At 47.1% G+C, this 12,894-nt stretch overlaps 1 protein-coding gene across 5 annotated transcripts; it reads left to right on the top strand.

Annotated features, from left to right (window-relative positions):
- Positions 1-219: 219 nt before the first annotated feature.
- LOC147621706 (uncharacterized) lies at positions 220-12,596 on the top strand. 5 transcript variants are annotated; one of them, XR_015269596.1, is made up of 3 exons: positions 220-1,401; positions 8,722-10,598; positions 11,446-12,596. XR_015269596.1 is itself a non-coding variant. In XM_086822745.1 (2 exons), exon 1 carries the CDS (start codon positions 490-492, stop codon positions 1,369-1,371), a length of 882 nt encoding a protein of 293 aa, XP_086678871.1. In that variant the 5' UTR covers positions 220-489; the 3' UTR covers positions 1,372-1,401; positions 8,722-10,673. The 5 variants fall into 5 exon arrangements, 3 of the variants coding, with proteins under 3 accessions (XP_086678871.1, XP_086678873.1, XP_086678872.1); XR_015269595.1 differs by lacking the exons at positions 8,722-10,598; positions 11,446-12,596 and adding an exon at positions 2,250-2,647 and having other exon boundaries at positions 220-2,166; XM_086822745.1 differs by lacking the exon at positions 11,446-12,596 and having other exon boundaries at positions 8,722-10,673.
- Positions 12,597-12,894: the final 298 nt, after the last annotated feature.

Here is a 12,894-nt window from a genome sequence, read left to right as displayed (position 1 = left end):
TGCACCGTGTGGAGCTCGAGGCGAATAGCAAGCGTGGAACAGCAGGCTGATTGGACCCGGGTATTTTCAAATGCAAGCGTGACGTGAGTGGGTATTTTCAAATGCAAGCGTGAACGTCACGCTTGCAAGGAGGAGGGAGTATTTTGAAATAGGCCCCCCTCCTTTGCCCACGTGGAGGGAGGGCCACTCTCCCTTAATCCTGTATAGATATTCCACACCAAAACGTGAAGCCTCAAGCTTCTCCAGCAACAACATGATTGAGGGAAGAAGAGCTCTGTAGGCAGCTACAAACCAGGGGGAGTCAAGGACTCTGGAGTTGCACATGGCTTGAGGAGATTGGTGCCAATGATTGCGAGTCCACAGTAGTCGGCCTGAAAGGAGCCGCCTTGGCATAGCAGCCTAATCAAATTCAAAAAGAGCAGCCTTTTGAAGCCGTGTCTCCCAGTCCTCCGTAAAGAAGTAAAGGAGCTGTCACGTCCATCGTTAGTCATGGAGCTCACCCTGCTGGGCACGGGCTGCCCTCAAGTGTCCACCCAACGCTACGGCCCTTGCAATCTCCTGCAATTCCACTCCAGCGCCCTCCTCATCGATTGTGGCTCAGGCGCCACGCAGCGCCTGCTTGCGGCTGGCTGCCCCGGCCGCGATCTGGACGCTGTCTTCCTCACGCACCTGCATTCCGACCATGTCGTGGACCTCTTCCAACTCCTCATCTCCGCTTGGCATCAGGGCCGCGCTCGCCCTCACTTGCTCTTCGGACCCCCCGGCACGCAGCAATTCGTGGATGCTCTGTTGGCTGCTTGGCAGCCTGACCTCCAGCAGCGCATCGCCTTCGAAAAGCGCCCTTCCACACTCGGCCTTCAGATCCAGGTCTCTGAGATTATTGCAGGCGGCGATGTCGTCTGGCAACACCACAATGGGCTCGCAGTTCGTGCCATCCAAGTCTCGCATCATCCCGTCCAATTCGCCTTCGGATTCGTCTTTGAAGCAGAGGGGCAGCGCCTGGTCTTCAGCGGCGACACAGCTTATTGTCCGGCTCTAATCGATGCAGCTCGGGATGCTGATGTCCTTGTCCACGAGTGCTTTCTTCATCGGGAGATGCATCCAACGCCCGGCAGGACACCTGAAGGGATGCGCAACGTGGCGTCCTATCACACGCTGTCCTCCGAGGTGGGCAAGGTTGCCGCGCGAGCGGCAGTGAAGTGTTTGGTGCTCAACCATTTTGTTCCCGTGGAATTTGATAGATCGGCGCTATTGGCAGAGGTGAGGAAGGATTACAAGGGACCAATTGTAGTGGGCGAGGATTTGATGCGGATCGTGTTGGCAACTCGAGAAATTCAATATGCAGGCGCGGTGATTGGCATCGGCAGATGAACGCTAAGAGCTCGTTGCCAAGTCTACCAGGTCTGAAAAAGGAGATCCAAAAGCAGATGTTTGAGATGGACCACTCGAAATGGGATTGACATGTTTGTTGACTAGATCAAGATTCTATTAAGCACTGTTACTATCTGTTAGTCTTCTGATCCCAAGGTAAACGTGACTGTATGACTTAGTATGGAGGGTGAACGATAGGGGGACCCAAACAAACAAGACTCTCTCTCTTTTATCTCTGTTGATGCTGTTTCACCTTTGGATAGTGCTTATTCATTTCTTTTCCTAGTCCTGTGTTTTTATCGACAATAGTTTTAGAATCATTCAATTCAGACCCCATTGGTCACAATGGGGTGTGTGATTTTGCTCTTAGGTGGTGCCTTTATAACTTATGCTAACCCTAAAGGCAGTGTTGAACATTCACGATGGACACATTCTGTGTGCTTGTAGGAATTGCTCCACTACCTAGTTTAGAAGCTTTATGACAACTCCCGTATGCTTAGTCAATGTGCTACGAGTGGATTCTTGAACAAGGCCCTTGGCAGGGTCTTGTTAGGGTAGGGGACTCTTGGCATGATTGTAAGCTCTCTTTTTAAAATTAATGTAGATATCTGTGCTGTAGTTGTAAGGATAAGATATTGTTACATAAGAAGTGGTTAGAAGTGGAAGGGATATGTGGACCCTTAGTGCATAATTTCAAGTACATGTTTATTTAATGATACAACAAACACCATTCCTTGCGATGTAGATAAATCGGTTCTGGTTTGAGGTCCGTGTAATCCATGCTTCTGATTTCAGGTTGTTGTAATTTGTGGACAGAGAATAGCTTTGAATTTTCTTCTTCTGCAATGTTAAAGTTCTGATTTTGATCTTATGGCAAGAAACTCAAAGTCTGGAGGACAGAAAAACAAAGTCCGATTATTAGTCTATTGCAGTATCAACGTACTGATTCTCTTCTTATGAAGCGAAAATACAAGTTCAGAATAACACCTTAGGAGACCGATAAAAGAAGCATGTGGAAGGCATATTGTGTCACGATATGGGCAGCAAAGCAATGGAGTGGATGGAGAAACCCTGACCACGAGATAATGCTTTGAGGGTGTGATCTTTGTGCATCACACCCTCAAGTTTTGATTTTGATCTTTGTTAAAGTTTTGATATTCATCTTATGGACAAAAAGTGAAAGTCTGAAGGACTGAAAAAACAAAGCCCGATAGTCAACTGCAGTCTCAAAGTTCTGATACTCTTCTTAATAAAAGTTCAAAATAATACCTTAGGAGAAGGCATATTGTGTCACGATATGGGCAGCAAAGCAATGGAGTGGCTGGAGAAACCTTCATGAGATAATGCTTGAGGGTGTGATCTTTGTATATCAGGCTTGTCCATGTTGCATATAATCATGATGTTATGGGGGAAGAAGACCTACAAGTCATGTGCATGTTTAGCCACTTGAATATACAAGAGTTCATTGAGTTAAAGTAGTATAATGCACAAAAACTGCAGATGGACATGTCTCTTGCTTGATTTGAAATGCTTTTTATTGTCTGATTACAGATTGTATATTTGTGAGTAGTCAGTAGCTGGAAAGATGAGGAAATGTGTTCAGTAAAAGGAAATTAAAACCCATGATGTGGCATTTGTAGCCCATTAGATACACGATTACTTGCTGTTCTACCAAAATTCAAACCTGCACTCTTGAAATCTCTGCAAAACAGGCTCAGCACATACATTTCTTCGTGATGAACCTCATGATTGCTGAATTCAAAGTACTAGGAAAATTGCTCATGACACCACACAAGGGTCCAGGACAACATACTGGGCTGGACCCCCCGTAGATTCTTTATACGGGCTGCCCTCAAGTGTCCACCCAACGCTACGGCCCTTGCAATTTCCTGCAATTCCACTCCAGCGCCCTCCTCATTGATTGTGGCTCGGGCGCCACGCAGCGCCTTCTTGCGGCTGGCTGCCACCGGCCGCGATCTGGACGCTGTCTTCCTCACGCACCTGCATTCTGGCCATGTCGTGGACCTCTTCCAACTCCTCATCTACGCTTGGCATCAGGGCCGCGCTCGCCCTCACTTGCTCTTCTGACCCCCTTGCATGCAGCAATTCGTGGATGCTCTGTTGGCTGCTTGGCAGCGTGACCTCCAGCAGCACATCGCCTTCGAAAAGCACCCTTCCACACTCAGCCTTCAGATCCAGGTCTCTCAGATTATTGCAGGCGGCGATGTCGTCTGGCAACGTTGTTAGAAGTCATCTCCTGTCTAGATTTATACACCAGGGCCTTTGTTGTGGGTGTGCCCGCCCTTATGAGGTGTTTTCCCATTTTTCCCCACTCTCCGTATTTTCCCCCTATTTTTTCCCATTTTTTTGAGGCTTGGGAGGGCTGCCAGAGGGTGCCAAGAGCAGTACAGTGCTGGCCGACTGGATGTTTATCAGTCGTGGGCACTCTTGCTGCTGGCTGACTGGTTTTGATCAATTTTGGGCACCAGATTGCTGGCCGACTGCATTTATGCAGTCGTGGACCTTTTTATCAGTCGTGGGCTTTTCCTTATGCTGGCTGACTGCCCTCTAGGGGGGTATATATAGGTCCTCAGCCCCCATACCTCATTTGTATCATTCCTCGGGATCTTCTTGTGTATATAGAGCAGAGTTACACGCCTACATCTCTCTCTCTCTTGTGCTGTTTTTCTGCCTGCATTTTTTGCTCGTGTTCCCAGATTTGGTCATCATCTCCGCTGCGTATTCTGACATGGTATCAGAGCCCTAGGCTCTAGATAGGTCTTGGGATTTGTGTGAGCAAGAGGGGGACTGTTTTGTGGCTGATTGGTGGACTGTTTTGGGCTGATCGGGAAGAGGAGAAGCAAGAGGAAGGCGGGCTGATTTGCTGGACAGCCACTTGCAGGTTTTATTCCTTCTTTGTTCCCACCGATCCACCCTTTTCAGAGTACATCCCCGCTATGGCAGATTTGTTTGAGATGGCCGAGAGACATGTGAAGATCCCGACACTCCCCACGTTCCCGGTGGACCGTCAGTTGGACGGGAGCAACTACGGCATATGGAAGGTGATGATGGAATCCGTTCTGGAGTCTTACGACCTCGCCGATTTCGTCGTTGTTGGTGTTCCACGGCCGGAAATAGAGGAAGGGGAGTTACCGTCGATCCGAAAGGACCGGGAGGCCCAGACACAGATGTGGGATCGTGTCAACGCCAGGGTCCGTTCGTTTATTTTCCTCAACTGTACACCACAGGTAATTAATCATGTAAAGCATATGACGCTGGCCAGAGGTATATGGCAGCATTTGGCCTCACTTTACAACAGGGTATCGCCCATGAAGAGGATTTCCTTGGAAGTACAGATGCGGGTTATGAGCCCTGCAAAGTCGTCGACGATGCGGGAGCATATTTACAAGCTGCAGGCTCTTCAGCAGGAAGTTCTTCAGGCTGGGAAGGAGATATCGTCAGAGGACATGGCCATAACGTTGCTGTCACACTTGCCCTCTTCGTACTCAGCATTTTATTCGTCGTTGATTACCAGTGGTGGCAGGCTCAGCACCATCACGTGGGAGGAGCTTGTGCCCATGGTCCTGGACCAGGAGGAACGATTCACGAACCCTCCTCAGGGTGGAGGTTCGGAGGCCTTAACTGGCCAACGGTCGAAAGGCCGTAACTCGGGCAAAGGGAAGGCTTCATCGGAGAAGTCTTCTGAGAAGAAGTCCGACGCTGACCGCGAGAAACTGAAGGCAGAGAGGACCTGTAATGATTGTGGCGAGAAAGGCCACTACTGGAGGCAGTGTCCCAAGCGGAAGACCGAGAAGGGTGAAGACTCCTCAGCAATCATGAAGACTCCGGCTTTTGTGCACCTAGAGGTGATGGACACCGATGCTTCATTTTCTTCAGGCAGGGAGGAGATTGGAGGACTCGCCGCAACGGATACTCGGGAGTGGATTCTCGATAGTGGTGCTTCCAGGCACATGACTCCTTCCCGTTCCGGTTTACAGGATCTCTGCAGGCTTTCTGGTCATATTCTTACTGGGGATACGTCCACTATCCCAGTTCATAGTGAGGGCAGGATGGAGATAGTTCCCGATGGCAAAGGGGGGAAGCATTCCTCCCAGGTGTCGTATGTTCCGGCACTTGGTTTTCATCTGTTGTCAGTGCATCAGGTTTGCAAGACTGGCGTACGGGTGGAGTTTGATGAGCATTTTGTTGCTCCCCGGGACAAAGCAACAGGCCAAGTGGTTTGGGAAGGCGGAGTGGAGAATGGAGTTTACAGGCTTTCAGCACTCTCTCTCCCAGGTCCTCAGGATTGTGATGAGTGGCAGTCTGGTAATGGCTACTCAAGTGTGGATACGCTGCAGGTGTGAGCTTTCCGAGACCAAGTGGTGGATAGCTTGCCAGTTGATGGCAGCAGTTGGCAGGAACTTTCCGGTACTGATGTTGGTAGTTCTTGTGTTCGTGAGTCAGAGGAAGCTGAACAGGTCACTTATGCTCTGATGTCTCGTCGTGTTCGGGACATAGAACTTCCAGTAGTTGAGGATGTTCTTTCCACGGGGCATAGTCACAAGGGAACGTCGTTCCAAGCTCTTGGAACGGGGGAACGCGTTCCATAGAGATAGCCGTTCCCGTTCCCGTTCCAAAATGGCACCGCAGACCATGTAAGAAATATAAGTGAACTATGTATCATGTAGAACACATCTATGCATTATCATGGCCACTACTGAGATGGTTTGAGGTTCTTTCTTCACTATGCCTCTTTCCAAAGCATTTACAGATATATAAAGTAAATTTATAAACACATTTATGCAATGATGTGGCGTTCCCGATTCCGTTCCCTTTTATTCAAGCTTTTCGTTCCCATTCCAAACAGTCATCCGTTCCCCAAAACGTTCCCGTTCCCTTGTGACTATGCCACGGGGACCTTTCGGAAAGCCAGGCAGGTGACAGGTGCTTACTTGCAGAAGGAGGTGGTTTCTCCAGGCTTTGTGGTTCCGGATTCAGAGGGGGTGGTTGACAGGTTTCATCAGGCTTCCAGGACTTGTTTGTGCACCGTAACAGGTGTTGATCCTTGTGAGCAGTGTGATGTCTCTATGATTCAGAAGCTGTATGGTTCATTGATCTGGTTGATGGACACCAGATTGGACGGGAGCTTCCTGATGAGGCGGTTGAGCTCATGGTTGCGGATGACTCTTTGGGAGGCAGGATTGCGTTTCCTGTGGTTTCTGCGGCATGCGAAGGATCATGGACTCTTGTACACAGGAGGGGGATTGTTGGATGGAGTCCGACTCCACGGTTGGTGTGACTCGGTTTGGGGAGGAGATCCCGACACGAGGGGATCTACTTCAGGCCCAGGAGCAGTTTTACGGAGCAGGAGGAGGTTACATTGTAGGTTTGGGCTTCCACTGGAGGAACCCATGGTCATCCAGAGGCACTTTGTTCGTGAACAGATCGTTGCTGATGACATCTTGCTGGAGTTCTGTTCGACGGAGGACAGTACTGTGGACCTCTTCACGAAGTCGCTCTCAGGATTTGCTCAGGCGGCACCCCAGCTCCCAGTGGTTGGTTACACAGCCAGGAGCTGAGAGGGGGTGTTAGAAGTCATCTCCTGTCCAGATTTATACACCAGGGCCTTTGTTGTGGGTGTGCCCGCCCTTATGAGGTGTTTTCCCATTTTTCCCCACTCCGTATTTTTCCCCTATTTTTTCCCATTTTTCTGAGGCTTGGGAGGGCTGCCAGAGGGTGCCAAGAGCAGTACAGTGCTGGCCGACTGGATGTTTATCAGTCGTGGGCACTCTTGCTGCTGGCCGACTGGTTTTGATCAGTTTTGGGCACCAGATTGCTGGCCGACTGCATTTATGCAGTCGTGGACCTTTTTATTAGTCGTGGGCTTTTCCTTATGCTGGCCGACTGCCCTGCCTACATCTCTCTCTCTCTTGTGCTGTTTTTCTGCCTGCATTTTTTGCTCGTGTGTTCCCAGATTTGGTCATCATCTCCGCTGCGTATTCTGACACACCACAATGGGCTCGCAGTTCGTGCCATCCAAGTCTCGCATCATCCCGTCCAATTCGCCTTCGGATTCGTCTTTGAAGCAGAGGGGCAGCACCTGGTCTTCAGCGGCAACATAGCTTATTGTCCGGCTCTAATCGATGCAACTCGGGATGCTGATGTCCTCGTTCACGAGTGCTTTCTTCATCGGGAGATGCATCCAACGCCCGGCAGGACACCTGAAGGGATGCGCAACGTGGCGTCCTATCACACGCTGTCCTCCGAGGTGGGCAAGGTTGCCGCGTGAGCCGCAGCGAAGTGTTTGGTGCTCAACCATTTTGTTCCCGTGGAATTTGATAGATCGGTGCTATTGGCAGAGGTGAGGAAGGATCACGAGGGACCAATTGTAGTGGGCGAGGATTTGATGTGGATCGTGTTGGCAACTTGAGAAATTCAATATGCAGGTGCGGTGATCGGCATCAGCCGATGAACGTTAAGAGCTCGTTGCCAAGTCTACCAGGTCTGAAAAAGTGAGACCCAAAAGCAGATGTTTGAGATGGACCACTCGCAATGGGATTGACATGTTTGTTGACTAGATCAAGATTCCATTAAGCACTGTTAGTCTTCTGATCCCAAGGTAAATGTGACTGTATGACTTAGTATGGAGGTTGAACGGCACGGGGACCCAAACAAACAAGACTCTCTCTCTTTTATCTCTGTTGATGCTGTTTCACCTTTGGATAGTGCTTATTCATTTCTTTTCCTAGTCCTGTGTTTTTATCAACAGTAGTTTGAGAATCATTTGATTCAGACCCCATTGGTCACAATGGGGTGTGTGATTTTGCTCTTAGGTGGTGCCTTTATAACTTGTGCTAACCCTAAGGGCAGTGTTGAACATTCACGATGGACACATTCTGTGTGCTTGTAGGAATTTGCCCTTGAGCTCCACTACCTAGTTTAGAAGCTTTATGACAACTCCCGTATGCTTAGTGAGTGTGCTACGAGTGGATTCTTGAACAAGACCCTTGGTAGTGTCTTGTTAGGGTAGGGGACTCTTGGCATGATTGTAAGCTCTCTTTTTCAAATTAATGCAGATATCTGTGCTGTAGTTTTTAGGATAAGATATTGTTACATAAGAAGTGGTTAGAAGTGGAAGGGATATGTGGACCCTTAGTGCATAATTTCAAGTACATGTTTATTTAATGATACATTAAACACCATTCCTTGCGATGTAGATAAATCGGTTCTGGTTTGAGGTCCGTGTAATCCATGCTTCTGATTTCAGGTTGGTGTAATTCATGGACAGAGAATAGCTTTGAATTTTCTTCTTCTGCAATGTTAAAGTTCTGATTTTGATCTTATGGCCAGAAACTCAAAGTCTGGAGGACTGAAAAACAAAGTCGGATTATTAGTTTACTGCAGTATCAACGTACTGATGCTCTTCTTATGAAGCGAAAATACAAGTTCAGAATAACACCTTAGAAGACTGAAAAAAGAAGCATGTGGAAGGCATATTGTGTCACGATATGGGCAGCAAAGCAATGGAGTGGATGGAGAAACCCCAACCACGAGATAATGCTTTGAGGGTGTGATCTTTGTGCATCACACCCTCAAGTTATGATTTTGATCTTTGTTAAAGTTCTGATATTCATCTTATGGACAAAAAGTGAAAGTCTGAAGGACTGAAAAAACAAACCCCGATAGTCAACTGCAGTATCAAACTCCTGATACTCTTCTTAATAAAAGTTCAGAATAATACCCTAGGAGACGGAGAAAATAAGCACGTGGAAGGCATATTGTGTCACGATATGGGCAGCAAAGCAATGGAGTGGCTAGAGAAACCTTCATGAGATAATGCTTGACGGTGTGATCTTTGTGTATCACGCTTTTCCATGTTGCATATAATCATGATGTTATGGGGGAAGAAGACCTACAAGTCATGTGCATGTTTAGCCACATGAATATACAAGAGTTCATTGAGTTAAAGCAGTGTAATGCACAGAAACTGCAGATGGACTTGTCTCTTGCTTGATTTGAAATGCTTTTTATTGTCTGATTACATATTGTATATCTGTGAGTAGTCAGTACCTGGAAAGATGAGGAAATGTGTTCAGTAAAAGGAAATTAAAACCCATGATGTGGCATTTGTAGCCCATTAGATACACGATTACTTGCTGTTCTACCAAAATTCAAACTTGCACTCTTGAAATCTTTGCAAAACAGGCTCAGCACATACATTTCTTCGTGATGAACCTCGAGATTGCTGAATTCAAAGTACTAGAAAAATTGCTCATGACACCACATAAGGGTCCAGGACAACATACTGGGCTGGACGCCCCGTAGGTTCTTTATACGGGCTGCCCTCAAGTGTCCACCCAACGCTACGGACCTTGGAATCTTCTGCAATTCCACTCCAGCACCCTCCTCATCGATTGTGGCTCGGGCGCCACGGAGCGCTTGCTTGGGGCTGGCTGCCCCAAGGCCGCGATCTGGACGCTGTCTTCCTCACGCACCTGCATTCCGACCATGTCGTGGACCTCTTCCAACTCTTCATCTCCGCTTGGCATCAGGGCCGCGCTCGCCCTCACTTGCTCTTCGGACCCCCCGGCACGCAGCAATTCCTGGATGCTCTGTTGGCTGCTTGGCAGCCTGACCTCCAGCAGCGCATCGCCTTCGAAAAGCGCCCTTCCACACTCGGCCTTCAGATCCAGGTCTCTGAGATTATTGCAGGCGGCGATGTCGTCTGTCAACACCACAATGGGCTCGCAGTTCGTGCCATCCAAGTCTCGCATCATCCCGTCCAATTCGCCTTCGGATTCGTCTTTGAAGCAGAGGGGCAGCGCCTGGTCTTCAGCGGCGACACAGCTTTTTGTCCGGCTCTAATCGATGCAGCTCGGGATGCTGATGTCCTCGTCCACGAGTGCTTTCTTCATCGGGAGATGCATCCAACGCCCGGCAGGACACCTGAAGGGATGCGCAACGTGGCGTCCTATCACACGCTGTCCTCCGAGGTGGGCAAGGTTGCTGCGTGAGCCGCAGTGAAGTGTTTGGTGCTCAACCATTTTGTTCCCGTGGAATTTGATAGATCGGCGCTATTGGCAGAGGTGAGGAAGGATTACAAGGGACCAATTGTAGTGGGCGAGGATTTGATGCGGATCGTGTTGGCAACTTGAGAAATTCAATATGCATGCGCGGTGATCGGCATCGGCGGATGAACGCTAAGAGCTCGTTGCCAAGTCTACCAGGTCTGAAAAAGTGAGATCCAAAAGCAGATGTTTGAGATGGACCACTCGAAATGGGATTGACATGTTTGTTGACTAGATCAAGATTCTATTAAGCACTGTTAGTCTTCTGATCCCAAGGTAAATGTGACTGTATGACTTAGTATGGAGGGTGAACGGTAGGGGGACCCAAACAAACAAGACTCTCTCTCTTTTATCTCTGTTGATGCTGTTTCACCTTTGGATAGTGCTTATTCATTTCTTTTCCTAGTCCTGTGTTTTTATCGATAGTAGTTTTAGAATCATTCAATTCAGACCCCATTGGTCACAATGGGGTGTGTGATTTTGCTCTTAGGTGGTGCCTTTATAACTTGTGCTAACCCTAAAGGCAGTGTTGAACATTCACGATGGACACATTCTGTGTGCTTGTAGGAATTTGCCCTTGAGCTCCACTACCTAGTTTAGAAGCTTTATGACAACTCCCGTATGCTTAGTGAGTGTGCTACGAGTGGATTCTGAACAAGGCCCTTGGCAGGGTCTTGTTAGGGTAGGGGACTCTTGGCATGATTGTAAGCTCTCTTTTTAAAATTAATGTAGATATCTGTGCTGTAGTTTTAAGGATAAGATATTGTTACATAAGAAGTGGTTAGAAGTGGAAGGGATATGTGGACCCTTAGTGCATAATTTCAAGTACATGTTTATTTAATGATACAACAAACACCATTCCTTGCGATGTAGATAAATCAGTTCTGGTTTGAGGTCCGTGTAATCCATGCTTCTGATTTCAGGTTGGTGTAATTCATGGACAGAGAATAGCTTTGAATTTTCTTCTTCTGCAATGTTAAAGTTTTGATTTTGATCTTATGGCCAGAAACTCAAAGTCTGGAGGACAGAAAAACAAAGTCCGATTATTAGTCTACTGCAGTATCAACGTACTGATACTCTTCTTATGAAGAGAAAATACAAGTTCAGAATAACACCTTAGGAGACCGATAAAAGAAGCATGTGGAAGACATATTGCGTCACGATATGGGCAGCAAAGCAATGGAGTGGATGGAGAAACCTTGACCACGAGATAATGCTTTGAGGGTGTGATCTTTGTGTATCACACCCTCAAGTTTGGATTTTGATCTTTGTTAAAGTTCTGATAGCACATGAATATACAAGAGTTCATTGAGTTAAAGCAGTGTAATGCACAGAAACTGCAGATGGACATGTCTCTTGCTTGATTTGAAATGCTTTTTATTGTCTGATTACAGATTGTATATTTGTCAGTGTGCTACGAGTGGATTCTTGAACAAGACCCTTGGCAGGGTCTTGTTAGGGTAGGGGACTCTTGGCGTGATTGTAAGCTCTGCTGCAGTTTTAAGGATAAGATATTGTTACATAAGAAGTGGTTAGAAGTGGAAGGGATATGTGGACCCTTAGTGCATAATTTCAAGTACATGTCTATTTAATGATACAACAAACACCATTCCTTGCGATGTAGATACATCGGTTCTGGTTTGAGGTCTGTGTAATCCATGCTTCTGCTTTCAGGTTGGTGTAATTCATGGACAGAGAATAGCTTTGAATTTTCTTCTTCTCCAATGTTAAAGTTCTGATTTTGATCTTATGGCCAGAAACTCAAAGTCTGGAGGACTGAAAAACAAAGTCTGATTATTAGTCTAATGCAGTATCAAGGTACTGATACTCTTCTTATGAAGCGAAAATACAAGTTCAGAATAACACCTTAGGAGACCGATAAAAGAAGCATGTGGAAGGCATATTGTGTCACGATATGGGCAGCAAAGCAATGGAGTGGATGGAGAAACCCTGACCACGAGATAATGCTTTGAGGGTGTGATCTTTGTGCATCACACCCTCAAGTTCTGATTTTGATCTTTGTTAAAGTTCTGATATTCATCTTATGGACAAAAAGTGAAAGTCTGAAGGACTGAAAAAACAAAGCCCGATAGTCAACTGCAGTATCAAAGTCCTGATACTCTTCTTAATAAAAGTTCAGAATAATACCTTAGGAGACGGAGAAAATAAGCACGTGGAAGGCATATTGTGTCACGATATGGGCAGCAAAGCAATGGAGTGGCTAGAGAAACCTTCATGAGATAATGCTTGACGGTGTGATCTTTGTGTATCACGCTTTTCCATGTTGCATATAATCTTGATGTTATGGGGGAAGAAGACCTACAGGTCATGTGCATGTTTAGCCACATGAATATACAAGAGTTCATTGAGTTAAAGCAGTGTAATGCACAGAAACTGCAGATGGACTTGTCTCTTGCTTGATTTGAAATGCTTTTTATTGTCTGATTACAGATTG

The sequence above is a fragment of the Cibotium barometz genome, chromosome 29 (genome assembly GCF_041138505.1).
Source record: "Cibotium barometz isolate CiBa-2024 chromosome 29, ASM4113850v1, whole genome shotgun sequence".
NCBI classification, from domain to species: domain Eukaryota; kingdom Viridiplantae; phylum Streptophyta; class Polypodiopsida; order Cyatheales; family Cibotiaceae; genus Cibotium; species Cibotium barometz.
The sequence above is the reverse complement of the archived record's forward strand: the minus strand, read 5'-3'. Positions and strand labels throughout refer to the sequence as shown.

Bases quoted from the DNA above. Each gene is read 5' to 3' on its own strand.
- LOC147621706 (XM_086822745.1), top strand. From the start codon at position 490: ATGGAGCTCACCCTGCTGGGCACGGGCTGCCCTCAAGTGTCCACCCAA.